This window comes from Bacillus rossius, chromosome 7 (assembly GCF_032445375.1).
Source record: "Bacillus rossius redtenbacheri isolate Brsri chromosome 7, Brsri_v3, whole genome shotgun sequence".
In the NCBI taxonomy this organism is placed as follows: domain Eukaryota; kingdom Metazoa; phylum Arthropoda; class Insecta; order Phasmatodea; family Bacillidae; genus Bacillus; species Bacillus rossius.
Window position 1 is genome coordinate 22669807 of NC_086335.1, and position 22970 is coordinate 22692776.

The following is a 22970-nucleotide window of genomic DNA, read 5'->3' on the forward strand; positions in this document are numbered from 1 at the left end:
TTTCGTTCTTCCGAATCTTTCTAGGTACCGGCTCTCAAAGAGCCGGTTCTTTACATCGCGAACGAATCGCAAGATTTCGTTCTCTTAAAGATTCGTTCTTTTTGAACGAATCGTTAACGAACGACCCATCACTACCACATACACACACCACCATCTTTAATGTCACAGAGGAGAACGAGAAATGTAATGTAAAATATGCTTGAAGTAATAAGCATAGTTAAAATTATATTGTAAAGACATAAAAATAAGCATAGTTTAAAAACGTAGATCACCATTTAATAGTACTGGACCAGATAACATATACCATAGCGATAGCATGAATAAGCATAGTTAGGACCCTACGGTGCAGCAGTTGTGCGAAGCGCTAAAAGCAAAAATTAAACCCTACAGTCAACACGTAGCGTTAAGTAATTAAAAATAAAATGTAGATGCCGCATGAACGCCAGAAACAAATTACGTATGTTACCGAGGTAATAAAAAAATAGCAAATAAGCATACATAAAAAAACTCACCGGAACGCATCCTGCCCACCCCGGCGACTTGTACAAGCGCTTAGGAACCGGGGGGGCGACCCAGGCGACTGCCCGGCCATAACATTTCATGGCCGGGCAAAGTGATGGTATTGCCCGGCCATTACATCAGATGAACAAGAGGCATTGTCTTCATTGCAATGCTAAGTGGTTTTGTGGGATTTTCTTGTCTGTGCGTTACTTTATTCTTAAAATAAATTAAGACTTTTCGATAAGTGTACAGGCACAATAAATAAGACAACTGTTCTTGTTTTGTTCTAAATATTCACGTTTCACAGTGCTGATAGCGGAAATATTATTGTGGGATATAAGACCAGTATTTTTTCCGCTCGTTGCTTCCGCTCCGTTTTTGTCCACCCTTGTCTACTTGACCTTCAGACCCTTGCATTCACCCCGCCTCGTTTCTATCTAATGGTAACGACCTGACGTGCAGAGCGCTTTCCACATCAGTCATCATTCAACAGCTGTACGTCTTGCTTTTAAGTCCAAGAAACTTTGTGTACAGAACTGTTTATAATAAACTTATTTATCTGTAGTATCGTGAGTGAGTAGTGCGGAATGGCAGTGATGAAAAACATTTAGGGTTTAAGGAGAAAATTTATAACAGTATTTTAATTTTTGCGGCGTACAATGACTCAGAAAAGCATCAACCTTTTCTTCAACAACCGTTCTGAACAGTCCTGCAGTTGATCACAACCACCGCCTAAAAATCAGTGCACATTAGGCTGTAATGCCTTTGAAGACAAAGATCCTAAAGAAGAGTTGGATTCCTTTAACTCAGGTATTAAGTACTTTTGAGCAGTTTAGACTGAGACGAATTTTGACATGATCCCGAAAACCATATGTAATATACCTATTTAACATTAAAGTTTAGTATGTCGGTACATTATTTTTTTCCGCTCGTCGCTCGTGATAATTCCATCAAGTAATAAAAAAATTTCTTTGAATCTACAAATCATTAAACAAGAATTTATCAAGCAGATTTGCAGTTATTTTTAAGCATCTTCACTCGCCTATTCTGTGGGGTTCGCATTTTAAACTTATTCTTAAGGGGAGTCTGACAGTAAAAAAATTAAAATATTGACTTTTTTATTTTTTAATACCAAAATAAAATCTCAACATTCCTGAATAAAATTATATGAGTGTTACTGCGAAAAGTTTTTTTCCATCTTTAATTTTAATTTTTTTAAAGTTGAATTGCATTTTTCAAAAAATTATTTTCTTTTAAATTTTAAATGCTAAAAAAAATTAAATTTGAAGGCGCTTGTAATTTATGTACTCTGTGGAGAGGGAAAATTCAACAAATTGCCTTTAAAATGAATTCTACGATGCGAAAACTGAAAAGTGAACACTGTTTTGTGATGCCGAGCCTTAAGTTAATTTGTTATAAAAAATTTTAAAATTTCTGCTAGTAGTACATTCTATTTTTATGAACGAAAGATGCTTAAATAGCACCATTGTGTTCCTTAGAATACAATTTTTTTTTCTACCGGGGGAGAGCCCCCAGACACCCCCTTTGTTAAATCCACCACTTATAATGATTCTCTCCTTTGCCCCCCTATTAAATATTTGCTTCCTACGCACCTGGACTTGTAACAAATAAATTTAAATAAATGTTGTACAAACGCCAGTGTAGGAAAGAGTGTTGAACGATTGTTCGTGCGCCTTAGCGTTAAGTAATAAACATATTTAAAATCAAATAAAAACCGCAGCTGAGCGGGTCGGTGTTCTTGTTTTTTCTGGGTCTTCGCCCACTCCGTGCGTTTTTTTTTTATTTTAAATATGTTTATTACTTAACGCTAAGGCGTGAGCGATCGTTCAACACTCTTTCCTACACGGGCGTTTGTTCAACGTTTATTTAAATTTATTTGTTACACGTCGCCGGGGTGGGTTGGGTGCGTTCACCTTAGAAGTTATAGCCAAAAACTGAAAAAAGGCCGAAAATTTGGAGGTTTATCGGGCACCACGCAGTAAGCACAGGTCTTTCGAAGCTGCAAACTGGTTTTACATTATTGGTATCTATCCTGAAAACATCCCGAAAATTCAGAACAGTGAAATTTTTTGAGAACTATGTTGTTTTAAATGACTGAACTAATAGGACAACTATGAGATTTGAATGACCACCATTACATTATAAGGCGGAGAAAAAAAGATAGAAGTATATTGCAAGAAAGACCCTTTCTTTTTCAAGAATCTTATCGGGGTTTTATGCCTAAACCTTATTCTGAAAACACGCGTTCTAACGATTTTCAATCTCCTACATTGTATATATTTAAAAAAAAAGTACAGAAAAGGAACTACTTATGCGGCCTTTGTGCATTCTTGAATGCTTTTCGTAAACAGACACTACTCGGATGGATATCTTGAGCAGTTGTTAATCGCGTGGTATATTGTGAAGCTCTGCACAACGTATGTGTGCCCAGATAGGTACCAAACTTAAAATAGTAATGACAGCTTAACGACTGTACATCCTACAAGATTTCTGTCCCTCATGCACGCAGTAAAATTATCGACACGTGCTTAATTTGCGTTAATAGGAAACAAAGCTTTGCAAAGACATACAGTGGCAGATTAAATTGACCAAAATACCAATTCTACCATTAAATTTTATAATGTTAACAGGTTGTAAAATAAATTATGTGCAAAATATTTTTTTTTCCACATTTGTTTACTCTTTTTCAGTATTTAAGAATATTAGAGAATCTTTCTCTACAGAAAATAATATTTTCAAGACCGCCATTGGAAATTTATGCTGCATTAGTGAACAGCTAATATATACATTTGTGTTTGTATTTTTAGAGTCCTCATTTTCCTGCCATGAAAATAAATAAAAATATTGATAGTTTAAACAAGTTAATTGAAGCTGTTGTAAAAATCATCAGTAGTACTTATAATACCGCACAATTTATAAGCAGTGCAGAAATCTCTGCATACATCTTGTGTCACAATATCAAAAGCATTCTCGTCGAAGAATATTTTTAACAAAATGTAAATAAATAAAGTACAAATATGACATGGCACCATTTAAGAGTCATTACCTGTAATATTTCAATCTTACAACTGACACGTCCTAAAATTTTAATTATCTACTTTTTGAATTTTGTTCATTGTTTTCTTTATTCTTGAGTTCTCTAGTTATCGTCACTCGTATACTTAGTTAACAAAATTTCAATGCGACGGAAAAAGATTGCATTATCCATACACATACATATTACTTATTTCCGACGATACTTCTGAAAACATTTTTACCACCCAACATTTTTACTTTGTAATTTCAATTTATTTTCTAGGGCAACATGTTTTTAAGATTTAAAGTCAGAGCTTCATACATTTTTGCAGCAATTAGTGGTAGAATTTACAATAAAATATGGACACACAAATAATTAACATTCATACCAATCATTCAGAATTTTTTATTACATGCTATACATGACATTTTAGACAATATACATAAATAAATACAATGTTATAAAATTTAATTATGTAATAAATAAAAAAGTTTAGAAACTAGTGGAAATTAATATACAATATTTCAGTACACTAAAATTTCTAAATTTTATCATTATCAACAAAACATGGAATATTTACATATTTTATATGATACTGGTAACAGGCTCCTCCAATTACAAATAACTTACAAAAATTCTCTTAATTTAATCTGAAATGTTCACAAGTACATGAAATTTTTTGGAGTGTCTTAAACATGATTTATCACTTGGAAACATCTTCATTTGAGCTAACTGTCCATACATTCTATCTCTGCGGTATTTAATTTGTAGCATGTACATATATCACACAACTATTATGCTCCACAATATATCACTGGCTCGAATTAACATGATTTGCTTCATATACAACCACAAGATACATTCAAACCATCAGCTTATCAGTCTATTAAACATTTACACAAGTAGATTATATTAGTCAGATGCAGACAATTTTACTGAAAAATGTTTGGCAGCACAAAAAGATAGAATATTTGTATGTAATAAACTGTGTCTCGTAAAAGCATATATTTAAGAGAGTACTAGATATATTTTGTAAATTGATATAGATTGGGCATTTCATGACAGACGTAAGAGCTATAAACAATTATTTTTCAAGTAAAATCATAGGTATATTTTAACATACATATTTTAAGGATTAGCACAAAAATTTGCTCAAAAAATTTTCCCAGAGCATAAAAAATGGGCATCTATGTTTTTATAAACTTGAAGTCTAAACCAACCTTTTCCATTTTGCATACAATTAAAGACTATTTATATAATATTATTCAACATGGATATTTTTGGTACTGTTGTTAGTAAATGTGTTTGTGCAAGAAAAACTTTTATGTATTTTAGATAGATTTTTTTAAGTAACGGAAAGAAACATTTTCCGCACCCTAACTTAAAATATACGAAAATTATAGATAGCTGTTTGGTTTTCCACTCATTTTATGATTATTTAATTTATGACCATTATTGCTCCAAACATTGCCATACTAATGAAAATATAAGAAACCTTTTCATAATTGTTATAAATTTGCGGTCTTTGACGGATTGTTTTGATGCATGCAGTAATATAAAAAAATATATATTTATGTTCTTAATTGAATAGCTAATAAATCAAAGTTATTAATTGTAAATATTAAATTTATTGAAACTTAATATTCTGAATTTAAAGCATAACCAAATAAAATAAATCAGATAAGTCATCGAGACTTATAGTGAATAATAACAGGTTGTCTGAAATTTCTTTGGCATTTTATTTGCATTATTCTATTACATCTGATGTACAAAACACCAATTTTAAGCATGTAAACACTAAAGACAAAAAGAAAAAAAAAATGGATGATCCCCCATTACACATTATGTAACTCAAATTATGAAAAAGGCTACAAAATGCAAGACTGAGACTGTATTCAAATTGGCAGATTATTTGCACCAAATGGTCACTTAACACAATTTAAAATACGAAAAATGTTTTATTTCATAAGTTAGTATTTACATTTTTTATTCTGAAAGAAAAATAATAAAAGTATACTGAATCTAAAAATCATCATTTTGGTTTACTTTGAAAATAAAAATGTTTAAGAATTGTTAGTATTATTAAATACTAGTAAATTAATGCGACAACTAACAAAAGTACCAGTGCAGACACCAATGTTAATGTACGAGAAGGCTCTTTTGCTTCTTACTGCACTATAGCTGTAGTAGCCAAAATAAATATGATTAAGTATTAAGTAGCTACAATAACTTGCTTAAATTTTATTCTGCCGTTTCAATGAAATAAGTAGTGCCGGAATTATGTAAATTTTGTTCGAGGCCATTGAGAGATTGGTTTTAAACATCAGATATTTTAACTATGGAACTCTTTAAAAAAATATTTTAAAATTGTTAATTTTGATTTTAGAGATTTGTGAGTGTGAAACACATGTATAATGAAATCATTAAAATTGAAAAACACCAAATATCAAATTTAAAAGTTATGTTATGACTAAATATATCCAGGATATTATAAAAATTTCTGAATGAGAAACATACATTTTCCTGCAAATGTTATATCTGAATTGAGATATTTAACTTTCCATAAAATATTTTTATGTAACGATACACTTACTGCGAGTTGGATTAAAACGAAAATTTAATACACATAAATTAAATATTTAATTATTAAATTATTTTATATTTTCAAGATTGTATTTCATAAAAATAAAAAGCTTGTTTAATCAGAAAATTTTAATGGTAATGTTGGAAAATGAGGTTGCCCAAGAAAAATTGGAGTCTTATAAATACTTTATTTTTGTTATTCATAAGAGTCGGGGAAAACCTTAATTATACTACAGAAAATCATTGTTTAATGGTATAGATATGTTACCAAATCTTTTTTTTTCCTTCCATTTTAGTAAAATAGCAAAAGGCATTTAAATAAAAGTTTCTTACAGAAAAGTATTTTCTTAGAAAAATCATTTGCATTAAATTGAAACTTTATCCAAATTATACTGTGACTACATTGATTTCAATTTTAGTTCATAAATGGCAGATTTATGAACATATTTCATCATTAGGCTTGCCACATACGGTTGAACATAAAGTTCCTGACATTCATCTCTGACTTACTATGAAACCAAGTGAAATAAATGAATCACATTAAAAAAAATTAAAAGTCTACTCTAAGAATAGTGACTAGATTTCATTAAAATAAAAAATAGTGCAAAATCCATAAATCATATAACGATACCCTTCTTAAATATGTTCCTCAATCAATTCTCGAATTATTTAACACTGACATGATAAAGGTGACACATAAAGTGATGACAATGTCCGATCGAAAACATTTTAGAACATTTACTTTTAGAGGAAGAGAGTAAGTAGTTGAATGAAATGTCAAAATATATTATAATAGAAAAGCAAAGATGTACCACTGAATATCTAGTTACTATAATGAGACGAAGATAGTGCTAAGCCGTTGAAAAATTTTCCGTTTCCTACCGTACATTCATACCACTTACATGGAAATTATCAGCCTTTGTTTATGAATATTATATCATGCTTGATACTGGCAGATGTGCAAGGTAGTATCTGGGGTACAATTTTTTAGTATAATAAACTGGTTTAGGAGTAAGAATTAATAAATTTTAAAGGCCCATGTAATAAACTAGTCATACAATATAAATCCTTGCCATACAACAAGCAGTAATATTGGCAAGCGAATTCAATACCACTAATTTAAAATATCAGGAATACATGATTATGTTCTGAGAAGAATGCTTTATCTTATCAAAGAACTTGATTAAGAAATGAAAATAACTTTGCATTTTATTTCAAACAATAATCGTTTAACACTCATGAAGTTTTTTTTTGTGTGAGCACGTTTAGAGTTCAGTGAAAATACAGTTCCCACTAAAAACAGATCAATAACTTCCAGGAAAAAAATTTACAGCAGCGCACAATGATATTTCAGTAGCTACAGCATGAAAAAACACCATCTTTATTTCAATTTTACTGAAACACATATACTAACTAGTCTCAACCCAAGTACAATTCAGTTTCTCTTTTAGGCTGCACTCTCTTTTTCTCTCGGAATAAACACCCATACTCTCCTCAAACGATACACAACACAATCTAAAATTGTTATTGGTAAATTTACTGACCCATTAATCGTTTCAGTGTTGAGTAATGTTTGTGCGCACGAGTACAGAGAGGAATGAGGGTATAAATTGATGAGTTCATGCGTAAGCAGGGTATATTTTTAAGGGCCTCAAGCAGTTGTAACTTTTGAATGCTCTTTCATAATATCACATTTTTTAAAATTAAGTTTAATTTTACTGCCTTGTTGTAACTGATTAATTTAAGCTTTCATATCTTTGTGGTATGTCGACAAGGCTACTTGCCATAAAAAAATTATGTAAATCACAGATGTTTCGTATTCTTTACCCAACAAAGTACTGCAATCAAGTGGTGTTTTCTTTAATCAAAATTGTAGGATTTTAACTTAAATGGACACATCAATTGCTGTGATTCACAATGAAAATTTATGTTTAATTTCAAATGATAAAATATCAACATGTTATTTTAAAATGAGGGCAATTAAAAAAAAGTAATTTTGTTTTCATTTTAAGACAAGTTTAACAAATAGCTCTACCAGTCAGAGTTATCTTCTAGAATACATCAAAGAATAAATTGACACAGGCCTACAGTTATTGATCAAAATATAATTAAATTTTTTTTTTAAAAAAAAGGACACACTATTGTTTTCTGAATCTATTTTGGATTTGTCAATTTGAAACATAATCATTGTTACATAATATAATCTATGTGATAAAAGTGAAAATGTTTCTAAATTTTTGTATCTTTTGACAGCAATCAAAATGCTGGCAAATTCATTTCCATCTGTTTTTAGGTTTAACAAAGATTTTACCATACAAACATTTCTTCAAAGTAAGTTGTTGACATTAAAAATGTGAAATGTCTGGCTTCCTGACATTTAATAAAAATAAATACTTTTGGGTTGAAAGAATATCTAAAAACATTTCTGTAAGCATTAAATACTGTTAATGACTGCAGCATGTATTTTCCCTTGCAAATTAAAAAAAAAAAAAGTTAGTATGGTTTGAAAATATTCAAGCTCATTGAAATAGTTTAATAGCTTTAAGTAATTGTTTGTATATATATATATATTTTTTTTTAATTATAGTCAGTAAAGTAAATGGTTGTTTTTGGAACAAGTAGACATTCCCACCCTAAGCTTGCAGCTATGGGAGTTTGCCCAGTCCCTCAAAAGAGCTAAACAATTCTGTTGCTCTGTGCAAGAGTGGGCCAATCGTCAAAACGGGTAAAATCTGCTATGAGCCCCTGTAAGTAGTAGCAAGTCACATGGGAGCGACACCAACCCACTCGCATACCTGCACCATTCTGCTTGCGAGTGTAGTCTTCCCCGTGTGCTGGATGAGTTGTTTGAATGCTGCTCGAGGAAGCAAGAGAGTGTGTGCATCACCCGGGGAGGCAGTTCTTCGTGGGTGCATGCGCAACGGAGGTATACAAAGCGGGGGGGAACGTCCGAACGGCGAGGGGCGGAGGAGTGGAATGTCTGGACGCCTAGGGCTCGGTGGCGGCCAGCGAGTCGAGCAGGCGCCGGTACTCGTCGGGACCCAGCGGCGGCAGCTCGTCGGGGCCGGCGTCCCGGCGGCGACGGCGGCGACGCGCGCCCTGCGTGGTCACCTCGACGCACAGCACGGCCAAGCGGCCGTCGCACGGGTGGCGCTCCTGGGCCAGCAGGCGGCCCGAGGCCAGCGGCGAGGCCAGCCCCAGCTTGTCCGGGCTGGCCGAGTTCCAGGAGTCGCAGTACGTGTCCAGCGCGCGCTCGCCGAACGGGTGGGAGCCGTGCCACACCATCTTCCTGGGCCTGCGGGGCGAGCGTCATCACCTTTGCTTGGGTATTCACATTCAGTACTACACCATACACTGTATAATCTACTTCCCAGCTTCTTTATTAAGAACGAGTCTTCTCAGCAGCAGCAGCAGCAGACCCTTACTCACAACAGGACTGCCATCCGGTACCAACCACAGCCTGGCTGTGAATCTTCCTACACTAGTGATTCTTACATTAATGAGAGAATGCGAAAATGTTGTCTTGTGATAAAAAGTATATAACGTCATGGAAGACCAACCAAATAAACAAATTACTTAAAGATAATATTGGATGTCAATAGGAACAAGAAAAATAGCTAAATAAATGTTTGAAATTTTTTTGATGTGTTTGTACATAGAAATGCTATACACGACAGAACTTCAATAATACAGTGGTAATATGTAATGTGTAGGGTAAGAACTGATTAAATCATAACAAATTAATATATTATTTAAAAAAGAGAAAATTGGTTCAAGTTTAAATGGGAAATCCACTTGAAGTACACATTATGCACAAAAACTTAACAGGATAATGACACATGAATAATTTGATTGTAGGAGTGTAACACATCCATAGTTAGGATTCCTAGATGCATTAGAGTAATTATATTATTGATTGCAAGAACTTATATTTGTAATAAGTTAACTACTTGTAGGTAGTATATCAGTGGTGATGCGTAACACATCATGAAGAAGAAAACGAGCGAGGTTTCAGGTTTCAAGTGACTTTTAATTTTAAAACACAGACTAGCAGAAAAGACCATCAATCATATACCATAAAGTTTATCTTCGACTGAATGAGCACGACAGATTGAGAGACTGCTATGAGATTATACTTATTGATTGTTAAGCAGAAATAGTTCACGAAAACTGAAGGTACATTAGAAAAATCTACTGAAAACCTTCAAATTTTTGCACTTGTAAACTTAGGGTACAGCTGGAAAAGTTAAGCCCCCATATTCCCAATTTTCTTTGCTTTGTATTGCTATTTCAATAATACTTTTCAGAAGCAAATTTTTTTATAACGGTATTCAACAATACCAAAGTGTCTTGCCAATACTTCTTATGCAGCCTAGTGGCAGATTTATGCTAACCATACAGTTGTCTAAATCCTTGGAAAGGACAGCTTTTACATACACCAAGTTGGTTAGCAAAAACGAGACAAGTTAATAACCATAATGCAATGATCTTAAGTTTTACTTGCTATGCTTAAGAAAAATTCTATATTCACAATATTCAAGCTGAAAGTTCTTAACATATTAACACCAATCATTGCTTCATCCAGACCAAGCATGGTGTCAATTCACTACCTCGCTCTTGTCGAAATGCAAATTGCACAACTAGGCTTTCATAACATTACCTAAGGATAACCAAAATTTATGATCATTCAGTTGGTATCAACAAATTTCGGAGTCCACTTTAATATTGGTGGTCCCATCGCCTGACGCCTCTGTCCATAACTATAAGAAGTTAAAATCTATCAAGTCCAGTTACTTTACATTACCGTGCCTTCACCTAGCTGAATGTAATTAAGTCTGTTCAGTATTAACTATTTTAAATTCAGCAGTGTGTTGGATTGACTGTCTTGGCCATAAATCTACAGCAAACAATGAAAATTTTTTTTGGTGCAAGGGTTACATTGCCATTTGCAAAAATTGATATATTTCACCTCAATAATGCACAACGGTAAGTTCAAAATCTGAATTTAATTTTAAAGTTATCGAGTCTTATAACATGTGTTTATAACTTAGCTATTTAAAAATCTAGATTGGGTAAAGAAACATTTTAAGAATAATATTCATTTGTTGTTTAGCTACGACTAGAGTAACATAAAACGCTAATGCGTATTCTTCGTTAGAGCTTTAAGATGACATTTCAACTAGCATATTGTAGTTATAGGTACGTTACTTATAAAAATAATTAAGATTGTAAGCCTGTGTAAAACATTTTATGTGTAGCCCATGAGTAAAATAAAACCATACCATGCAAAGTCTGTCATGATGTTCTTGCCATTGAAGCTGTATATCCGAGGGTTCTGCGGGAACTTGGCACCATCGCCCAAGAAGAGGTCATCCCAAGAGTTGAAGAGAACTTCACCCTGCAACAACAATAACACCGGAATAAGTATTTGCAAAGTTAAATTTATAAAAACTACCTTTTTAATAATTAATCATTATAAGTCCCTCCAAGACAAAGTTCACTTGTCACAGATTAATCTAGAATAAGTTTGGATTGCTGAAATTTTCGTAAACTGTGACCAAATGAAAATGAAAGTAAATAAATTTCAAAATGTGTCAAGTTGTAGAAGGTTCTTATTATAAACAACACTAGTGATTTTATCTACTGATTGTAATACGGTACTTATAAAGAGCATATTTTTAATTCCTAGTTTTGCCCAAAATGGTATAATTCATTTGGTAAAAAATTGAATTCTCTAGTCTATCCTAGGACTGGTGGTAGAAGAATTAGCAGGCCCATAGAACCAGTAGTACCCACGTGTCTTGACTTGGACACTTGTGCTGTGACGTGACCCTATTAGATGATGATGGAGCAGTGATGGAATTAAAGGGTGGAGGAAATGGAAGCACCCCTATAAAACCCAATGGGTCAAGGAAACGCCCACCACATATCACCCCCAGTAAAACATCCGCTTGTTACAGAACTAAGAATGGAATCCAAGTCACCTTGGAGGGAGGCGAGTGATGTAGCCACTTAATCACCACAGTATCACCAAGTTTCATTAGGTAAGAAGAATACACTCCAGAGATAATTTCTAAACTTTGTACACCAGTGGAACAACTTAAATGGTTTCACCTCCGGAATGTGCAAAGCATCAACATAGCCAAGAAGGGTGGTAAGGGGGTCTGGACCTCTCCCTTCCGGAGTTTAGAAGAAAAAACATGTGAAAACAGAATTGGAAAACAATGGTAATTAAGCTACACAAGGTTACATACGTACTACAAAGATATCATTTTAGAATTATTATTGTAATCTTTAGTGGGCAACATTAGTGTATTTCCCCCATATTACAGGTCTCATACAGAGAAATGGCTGGAATAATTGTGTTTCCAAGTACAGTCTATATTTCATACCAGTTTGTACATGTGTATCGTATGTCTTTCATGCAAACTTGACATGTGTGTTTCAAGTGTTTATTAATACAAATATATATCTATTTATGAATTATCTTGACAAAATAAAACAATTGACTAAAGAACAAAGTATTAAAAATAATTGGCCTTCATCAAAGCATAGATTGGATAATAAGAAGTTTTAAACATCAGAAAATGGTGTCTTAAAAAATATCATTACATTAGTAGTTATTGCCAATACTAAATTAAATAGTTAATGCCAATGATTTAACAGTGGATATTATTTGTAGCAGCCAGTCACTTTTGTTTCCAGTCATTTCTTAAAATTACTTATTTTCTTTAAGGAAGCCGAATTTTGAAAATCAAACTTAGATAAATCGTTGTGGAGTAAAAACTGTTGAAACCAAGATGGCGTCCTAAATTCCTAGCTCTTGTAATTAATTTATTACTTTTAAACTATTACCACGAATTGTACAAATTAATAATCGCTTGAAATTAGCGCGAGATTTTTTAAAATAGTAAACAACTTACTGTCGAAAATGTTTCATTTTTGAGATACCATGTTGAGTTAACTTGAAAAGAAATCGGATGTCATTTCACGACTAGCATAATACTGAATGCAGTCTTTATAGTAAAGCACACATCTCCAAACAAAGAAACCCGCGAACCAACACTGGCCGCAAGCACCACCAGCCTTAGGGTGCCCACCATAGTTATACAGTAGGTATGTTGGTATGATGAGCTAGCTAGGTCTTGGCTCTTAGCTCTTGGACTTGGGAAGCCTTCTTTTCACAAACGAGAGAGCCAAAACCCGAAGTTCCCCCAAGTTAATGTTTTTTTCCGTATCTTTAATGTAGCTATTCTTACCAAATCAACCGTTTACAATGTTTTAAAGGTTATTTATAATGTAGCTAATCTAACCTAATTGACCATTAGTATCCTTTTATCAACACCGCCATACTTATTTACAATGAACAAAAAAAAAAAAACTGAAGATGCACGATCGGAAGTTTTGCTCTCTAGTCTGTGAAAAGAAGGCTTCCCTTTGGAATTAGTGGGGGAGTCAGTGTGGGTATTATGCTATAACGTTTGGAGACCCCTGTATTAAAGAATTCTTTGGTTAAGGCGACATCAGTAAAGGATGCATCCCAAATATTCGGAAACAGAAATGATCTGCTCCATGCTGCTTGATTTACCAACATGCATGCACTGAAACCACTATGTCTGAGCTATTCTGACGAATTGGTCTTTGTTAGGCCGTGCATCCACTGTGGCTGTAGTGCTCGGAAGCAGACCTGACCTTGATGTTGACGACGGGCAGGCCGCGGTCCAGGTAGCGCACGATGGTGTCCAGGTTCTGGTCGCGCGCCGACAGGAAGGCGCGGAAGGTGCCCCTGAGGCCGGCGCGGTGCGCCTGGCGATAGCAGTGGTAGTCGGCGCCGCGCAGGCCCGTCATGTCGCCCGTCTGCGGCTCGTTCAGCGCCGCCATCCGCAGCTGCCGGCAGGGGTCGCGCTCTACTTCCACCACCAACCACTCTGGACCACCGGCCCGCTGACTACCGACACTCGCGGGGACGCCCCGCCGAAACACATGCCCTATCTGGTGATTATTAACCAACACACAGTGTGTGTGTTTCGTTATGCTCCGCGGGACTCGGAGCCACGGTGAAATTCAGTGATGTCAAAGCAAGCAAACACTGAATATTTAATGTGTGCGTTAAATAAACTATTTTTTTTTCAGTGATATATACAAATATTTATTTAAAATTTATTTATTTTTTGATCCCACTCAGGCGAGACATTTCAGGATTTTGAAAGGGGCACCTACCTGCTTCTACCCTACACAGTTTAAGCCAAATATGTGATCTCGACTCTGATCCTCCCCTTGTATGATTAAAAAGAATTACTGAATTAAAAAATCACATTTGAAAGAATGAAACTTGCTTGAAGATTAAATGCTATAGCAAACGAAAATTGTTTATATTAAAAAAATTCACTTAACATTTAAAACATGGTTTCTTAAGGGAGATCCCAGTTTGTTTGGGATCTGCATTATCAACACTCCAACGTTTAACTGACAACTGCGGCAAAGTTTTAAGACATTGCAATACATAATACATTCAACCCCGAGAAAGTTCCCAAATAAATATGTCCACTTTTATACGAAACTGCCATGTAACACAATGTTAGCGCCGTTAGTTCGCAAGCCGCCGTGAGCTTCACTAAGCCGACGAGAATAAGGTAAGTTGCCAGACCTATCCATATGACCATGATAAATACCGTCCGAAATGTGTTGACGTCAACCAGGGCTGGTAGACTGTTTCAATAAGAATTTAAGCTCCTCGAGCATTTTAAATTTAACTTCGTTACGTTTCTTTGGTCAGGCCACGTGGTGACCTAGCCCACCTCCTAAACCGATTGTTTGCCGTTGGCTTTTTATCCGCTTCGCATGAACAATGTAGAGATGAAGAATGTTTAATAAATATCAGGTGTGAATCTCGAGTGTATATTATTTCGGTCACGGGTGCCCCGGTGTAGTCGCCTGGCCCGAGAAAGGAGTCTCGCCGGGTCCACGTGTTCACAAACCATGTGGTGGCGCCCAAACTCAGTATCCGCCGCTTTAGACAACCCTGTGCGATAGCAGTGTGCTCATACTTACTGTACATACCGTCACAACAACATCAACAGTCACAGTTTAATGAAGAATGTAGTGCACATAATCTTCCGGTGGTAATCTCCACGACCTTCGATGCTTATCATGTCTCATATCGCAAAATGTATGTTCATAATAAGCTTGAAGGTATAACATTTATTTTGAACGCTAAACTCGGTAGAAACTAATAGCTTATGAGTGCTAAGGTATCAAACCAATTCTAACACCTAATAAGCTATTCTAATGCCGCCTGCCACTAAAGGATAATTAATCACTAAGCTAGTTCAAATAGTAATTGAATAAAGAAATTAAAAAAACTTTTAAGCACCAATATTACATTTGTTTTCGCTCAAACAAAGTATTATTCCAAGACCAAAATTGATAAATCGATTAAAAAGTTTGAACACATATAATTCGTTTAGAATTTCAAACTTTTTGAATCAAAAATTTTGGCCGGTACTTGTGAATTTACAATGAGTTAAGGAGCATGACAAGTGACACGGTAAATTAATTTTTATATGTTCTGAATAACTGAAAAAAATTAAAAATTTTTGATATTTTTCTATTTGTAATATGGCGGCTAAGATGGCCATCAAGATGGTTGTTTTTCTTTTTAATTTGTCTTACAATCTGTTTGATTACTCTTGTGAAGCAAGATGACGATTGACCAGCGAACACTATCGGACTTATAGACTGTTTAATATTATGCTCAATATTGCAGATCTAATGTGGTAGAAGTCACTCACATAGGCGGAGACGTATGTGGCTTGAATATAGTATTGAGAGGTTCCGTATGCTGGGAAATATTATGAAAAAAGATTAGGTACTCTATATTTTAAAAACTTCCAAAGTATAGTCACTAAGAATATAACAGAGAACCTCAAAAATTCATGACGTTACTGCATTCGTTATTAAATATTTATAGTATTATTGTATTAAATTATACACTTGGAGTCTGAAACGAGTACTCCATATTGATTGCGAATATAACTTTTTTATTTAATATTGAAAATAAAATTATTTTATTATTAAATTAAAATTTACTGGACTGAAAATAGTGGAATCCTGTTAGGTGGCCAGAGTCAAGTGGAGGTCATGATATCCGGGTGGCTGTGACATCATGCAACATGGTGGATTTGTGATGACGTAATGCCAGGTGACTACGCACCGGTACCATCTCTCAGATATAGCAACTTTTATGCACCACTTACATGCAATAAGTACAAACAGTTGGATGCTGCATACATCTATAAACTATAATATATTGAGTGCTTACCATCCGTGGATACCACTACCTCAGCAGCATTGAACAAAAAAATTTTAAATAATTTCTCTTTATCTTTAAGTTAAATAAAGTTACTATTCTATTTAAACTATTATAACCATATAAACTGTTTTTAAACATAATTTAAATTCAATTACGTAATAAATGCAATAGTTCTCAGAAATTTAAACAAAATTTGATTTTCTAAGAGAGCGAAATGTCGCCTAATGCAGGCAGAATATACCGCTAGATTTGTTTCATATATTATGCCAAGAAAATTAATTACCACTACTAAAGTGCTGTGAAACAGTTTTTTTGATGTTAAAGGGGTTGTTAAATTTTGTGTTCCTACATTTCATAACAATGAGTTAACAGAAAATATCAAATTGTTGCTTTAATTGTTTCTTCCAGTAAAACAAAAGCATGTCACCAGAAGAAACAAAAACAACCTTGTGGGGCAATGATTATGCATTGGAATAACATTCAGGAAGACCCCTTCCCGAATTAATGTCCATCCGTATTGATTTTTTTTTTTTCACCCGAAATCACATTTAACAAGTGCCGAGACAGCTCCTTTAGTTCATAACCAATTTGCAATTTGTTACTCAATTTACTTGGCTGGTGGGTTGCACGCCCGTCTGTAAAGATTTTGTTGTCAACGTTATGTAAGAAAGGAAATAAACTTACATAACACAGCTAAAAAATCTCTGAACTATGAAATTTAGCAAGAAATTTACTTGGTCACAGATATAAATTACTAAAGGAATTAAAATGAGGTTTTGCCTACAAAGAAATTCATGATTTTTTTTGTCCTCCAAATCTTGTTTTTTAAACCCCTTGCAGTTATGTTTGGTCGTATCAAAAACTGTTTCAAGCAAAATATTTTGATATTACACCTACGAGTTATAATACATTCAAACGGATGTATTATTTTTCCAATTATCGGAATACAGCAATTTTTTTTTTAAAAGTTTTTTCTATTTTTCAAAATACCTTCCATATGTTATACCTTTTTGTTCGGTTATTGCCCGTTAAGGAACTTGACCGAGATTTTCCGCTACTAGATTATATGTATCAGTTTGGAAGTGATTTGTGAAACATTGTGACAGTTTTTGTGTCCACCAAATGTGTTTTATATATATATATATATATATATATATATATATATATATATATATATATATATAAAAACTATTAACATTAATTCTTAAGCAAACAATCCTAGATCAACTTTAACTCTCTAAAATAATGGCAGTGTCAAGGCATACACAGCTAAACTATATTAAGGTTATAAAATTTCATAAGGCTTTATGTGTCTGAAATTTATTTCAGTAGGTGCTTGATATTTTATGGCTGGTACATTAAATAAAATAATGCATCAAGTAAAACACCCAGGTCATTCACATCAGCTGGCATGAATGGCAGACTGGCAGGACCACGCGCAGAGCAGGAGAGCCAGTGCGGTACTCACGCCTGGGCCGTCGTGGACGATGACCTCGTTGCGCACGAGGCTGGACGACTCCGGCAGCAGCTTGAAGGACGGCGCGGAGGTGGTGGGGGGAGCAGGGGTGGTGACGGCCACCAGCGAGCCGAGCTGCGAGGGGAGAGAAGCACACACATCCTCCCCTCCCTCACTGTCGCCGGATCAGAACAACAACTCCGCCTCGTCTGTCCAGCGTGACGTCTTAGCCGGACTGTGCACCGTTGGCGAGTTAACGTCAGACATTGAAGTCATTGATCTCGCCCGGTAATAAGATGAAGCTACTCATGCTTATTAATTTCGGGTTTATTAGATTTAGTCTTTTTTAATCCAAGAAAGCTTTTGGTCGATTCTCTACTAAAGATATCAAACCTAAATTTAAAAAAAATAAATAAATAAAAAAATAAATAAAAATGTTTATATGTATTTTTTGTTTAAATAATGATATTTAAATTTTTATAAAATTTCCCTTTTACTTTTCTTTAGTATATTGACTCTGGAAGATAAATTTAAATCATTATGTGTTCTGCTCTGAAACAAATGTGAAAACATTCTACTGAGAAATTCTAAACGATAAAGGCCGGATAGTCTAATCCTTAAAAATTTTACTTTAAAAAATGAGATAGTGCATTAAATCCATGGCTAAATCAGAGTCGTAGGAAACGTTCACCCTATGAAAACTGCAGTACTTGATTCTCTGAGATATGGCTGGCAACTGAAATTCTTTCACCAAGACAAACATCTCTCTAGGAAGGCCTACAACGAAAAAATTCTCAACGTCGTAGCCTCAACACGGAATTTATTTGTATATTTAAAAAGTTACTAATAAATACACTCATTCAAGAAACTCACCTCAATGTACTGCCAACCACTGTTGACGCGCACCAGTAAGGCTTCTTCGTCGATGATGTAGGCCAAGGTGCCGACAGAGCTTGCCGAAGTCATCTGTAGACGTCACCACGTTATGATCACAACCAACACTTTCATTGACACTGAAAAGTTGTTCTCGTTTCCCAATAAATGAGATAAACTGTTCTATTTAAGTCGTGTACCAATTCAATAACATGCTCCGTGGAAAAAATATATAGCAAAAAAAATGTTTACTGTTGTGGATGCTGACTATTTCTCTCTATTAGCAGTAAACTACAAAACTACTTTAGTGGAGAACATATTGGATAATTACTTTATATCCAAAAAAGTATGTCCTCACACAGGTTAATTTTGCTCAGAAATAGGAATTTAGTCCCTTAAACCAAGTGAAGCTAAAATTTTAACAGAGAAACTACAAATTTCTTAAATTTTTATTCTCTGTGTTTACTAGTTATTTAGATAACAGGTAGGTGGGGCCCCTAACCGTGTTTTGTTTTTCAGTTTTTAATAACCTTTCTGTCGATAAGACATAAATAACACTTTCGGTGTCACTAATGATAATGAAACACTGATCAGTGTTATGTACTCAAGTACAACTATGACATAGAAATAAGTGCTGCCTCACTTAAATATTTCAGGTTTGATAGCTTGTGATCTTTTAAAATGCCAGTTATTCAGCTGGGATGTATTGAGTTAGAAATACTGTAATACTATAAATAGTTTTCGCCTAAAGATAAAAACATTGCTTTCACATTCCATGTCACTTGTAATAAGCGAATTATAATTTAATAATGCTTTAGTTGCCTGCTTTTAGCCATCATCAGACAAATATTACAAAGATTATCTTTGGCGGAAACTGTTGTTATTTGGGATAACATAACATAACATATTACATCTACAACTTGATGATCAAGAGACACAGTAAGCCCGGAGTGTCTCGAGTTGACAAAACAACTGGCACACACGGCAAGGGGCCTAAACCAGCTTCGTATACATTTTTGAACTCGGTTTTACAATTCATCCAGATCGTAAACTGTAAAGATCACACTGGTGGGTTCAGCTAAAGGGTGCAATTCCCGTTCATTCTTGCTAACCCAATCCTATTAAACAATTAGTAGTTTGATATCGTTTTTCTTTTCAAGTATATCCATATAGGTGTCTTCAATGGAAGAAAAAAACCTGACTATACGCAAAAAAAATATTTTAACATTCTCTCACCCCCCCCCCCCCCCCCTTTCACCAAATCTTTAATTAATTTCTTATTCATCACTCAAACAAATTTCATATTAAAATTAATAAAATTTTTACCATTACAATATTTAAATTTAAGTACCGAAAACTGCTAAAATATAACTATTTTACACCTTAAAATCAAAATTTTCCCGGGGGAGAACCCCCGACCCCCCCCCCCCTTTAATACGGGGGGTGGGGGGGGGGGCATGCTTCTTAACACCCCCCATACACAAATCCTGGCTACGCCACTGACCCCCCCCCCCCCCCCCCCACCAAGTATCCACAGCATCCTTCCTGCTGAGAGGTACACCGAGCCTCACCTGCAGCATGGCCTTCTTGTTCTGGAAGGTGACGGCTCCGGGCACGATCTTCACCTGACTGTCCGGCGGTGGCTGCTGCGAGCGGCCGGGCGGCGGGCCTGCGGGGCGGACAGGAAGCATGCGCTTGCGACCCTCGCTTGCGGCAGTGACGCAGCCACCAGGTGCACGATAGTCTGCCATTTGAATGAGGTTTAGTAGCTCACAACACGTAATATTGTCGCATGCTTTTGTTTTCGGCAAACGTTCCGCAGAACACTCGTTCAGGTAGGTACGCTACAGAAGGTAGGCTTGCAGCAAAGTTTAGTCCTATTTTACAGTGCAGCTCGATGAGGAAAATTTCAACTATGTCATTTGAAGGGAAAAGGAAATATTAATTTACCTAAGTTCGTTAAATCTCAAGGGAATCAAGATCGTAACTTATAAACTGACAAAATTGTAGTAGATTGATTACATGTAATGTTAATTATGCATAATGAATAAATTTTACCCAGTCCCTCTTCTTTTAACTGCTTCAGTTCTTTCAATGCTTTTAGCTCCTCGTAACTGCCACGGACTCGTTCTTGAAAAGCAGCGTGCACACAAGTATTACAAGTGGTTAAAACAGGGAACATTAAAAAAATATGCACCCAAAGAGTAAATTGAAACACTGAAACAAACTCTTAAAGATAATTATAAGTTTCTCTGCATCTGAGTTTCCTAATGGATACACTCTCAATTAATTTAAATGTATATACAATAGATTAAATATTTGTGGTGTTATGTTCAGTGGATTCAACTCTTGCTGCAGTCAACTGGTATGAGAATTAGAATGCTTTAGGGATAACAATCGTAACGTAAGGGGAATGAGTTTTCTTCGGGAAAATTTTCTTCCCCTCTCTCTCTCTTTCATTTGTGTTGAGTTCAACTGCAATTACATTAAAATCTTACATCTTTATTATATTTATTGTTAAAACTACTATGAGGAAAATCTTTCGCTTCATTGCTAAGTATATTGCTAAGTATATTGCCATAATACACAATTTTCACTTGAATTTGTAAAATAATATAATATATATGTTAGTTACAAAATTTTTCAAATATTGTAAATGAAAACGTACAATTAAAAGGCCTGTATTTATATTCTAATTGATATTTTACTATGAAAAATCAATTTTTGACGATTCAACCAATTGGTATTTAATTAAAATAAATACCACCAAACAAGAGACTTAAAAATTTGGTAAAATAGCAAAAGATAAAGAGAGTAAAATTGTGTTTAAGAACAGAAGTAAATCATAGAAAGACATATTAAAGAAAAATAGTAAACAAATACGACAGTTTTAAAAATAAGAAATACCTATACAACACGTTTGAGAGTACACTAGGTCAAACACAATTAAAGACTTTAAGCTAACTATAGATATAACAAAACAGCAAAAAATTGTCAAGACATGTAAAGGAATGAGATTCGTTCCCATTATCTAAGGAATGCAGTTATTTCAATTATTTTTTTTTAGATGATGTAACACAGAGAATTTAGTAAACCATTAGATAAATAAGATCAATATCAAAAGAAAGTCAACTGTTTAATGGTACGCTTGGACCACAACTATCACAAAATGCACAAGTAACTACTACGAGGTTTTTAAAAAAGAAATACCCAAGTGCGATCTCCTCTTCGGAACACACAAGGAAGTAACATTCTAATTCACACTCGCTGCTGCTGTGAACCACACTGAGAGAAGTCGCGTGACCACGGCATGGGCCAGGTATGCATAGAACTACCCATTAGGTCTAATAGGTAAAATACTTATCTCCTCTCCTTACAAATCCCGTAGAGTTAAATAGAAGTAGATCGGGGTGAGGCTGCACAGTAGAGAATATTCACGGTCAGCATATACTGTGCCTACAGCCACTTGATACAACTGTTGACTAACCAGCATCAAGGATTCGTTAAAAAAATGACGGGAAAAATAAAAAAAAAATCATTTAATTAATCCAAGAAATAGCACGTGGACACTGGGAATAGTGTCACCTGTTACCACAGATCAGAACCTGGGCGTAAATCCCAGAAGGGGGAGGGTTTAAGCAGGGGGCCCAGGCCCCCTGAAATCAAAAAGGCCCACTGTGGGGGCCTGCGGACTTGCTTGCGCTTGCAAGATTGTGACAACGAAGAGGGGTAGATAAACATAAGAATATAAAAATATATATTTAATGGAAAACTTTCTTTGTATTTTAAAGTGTGCTGATTGCCTGCATGCAAGTCAAAATAAGGGCGGTATGCGTGCAACAAACAAGCACAGTATCCAGAGATGACGCGATGCTTAACTCTGTTGGACCGCACAGGTGTCTTACAGATGTGCGCGTGCGTGAGCCGGGCCAGGTACCTGATTGGCTGAAGCCCGGCGGGGGTCGGTGCTGCGGGTCGCCGTACACGGGCACCCTCTCCTCCCTGGGCGACGTCACGCCCGGTCCCGGAGACCCTGGAGGGCCCTGCAACGCGACAAGTGGGGGTGGCAGTAGAACGAGGAGGGAGACATACAAGTGGAAACTGAAACCATGTTTTGCGTGAAATATGACGCTACCTGTTGAGTGGGCCCATAACTACTAACAAAAAAATAAACCTCCTCAGGCTAGGTGTTAAAATCCAAAGTTTTA

At 35.2% G+C, this 22970-nt stretch overlaps 1 protein-coding gene and 1 long non-coding RNA gene across 4 annotated transcripts in view; one reads left to right on the forward strand and one right to left on the reverse strand.

Moving 5' to 3' along the window:
• Window positions 1-496: 496 nt before the first annotated feature.
• Window positions 497-20436, forward strand: LOC134533733 (uncharacterized). Of its 2 annotated transcripts, none has more exons than XR_010075379.1 (3): window positions 497-1311; window positions 9114-12165; window positions 13868-14255. It is a non-coding gene; the product is annotated as an uncharacterized LOC134533733 (long non-coding RNA). The 2 variants fall into 2 exon arrangements; XR_010075380.1 differs by lacking the exon at window positions 497-1311 and adding an exon at window positions 20362-20436 and having other exon boundaries at window positions 11552-12165; window positions 13868-14116.
• The window catches only part of LOC134533726 (collagen alpha-1(XXV) chain-like), a 263864-nt gene continuing 244821 nt past the window's right edge, over window positions 3928-22970 (reverse strand). For both annotated transcript variants that reach the window (XM_063371317.1, XM_063371316.1), the window contains 7 exons: window positions 22700-22805; window positions 20334-20431; window positions 18763-18855; window positions 17902-18024; window positions 13814-14008; window positions 11404-11519; window positions 3928-9416 (listed from right to left, as the gene is read on the reverse strand). In XM_063371317.1, coding sequence (XP_063227387.1) covers window positions 9110-9416; window positions 11404-11519; window positions 13814-14008; window positions 17902-18024; window positions 18763-18855; window positions 20334-20431; window positions 22700-22805 — 1038 coding nt within the window. In that variant the 3' untranslated portion in view covers window positions 3928-9109. The remainder of the gene's footprint in view (window positions 9417-11403; window positions 11520-13813; window positions 14009-17901; window positions 18025-18762; window positions 18856-20333; window positions 20432-22699; window positions 22806-22970) is intronic.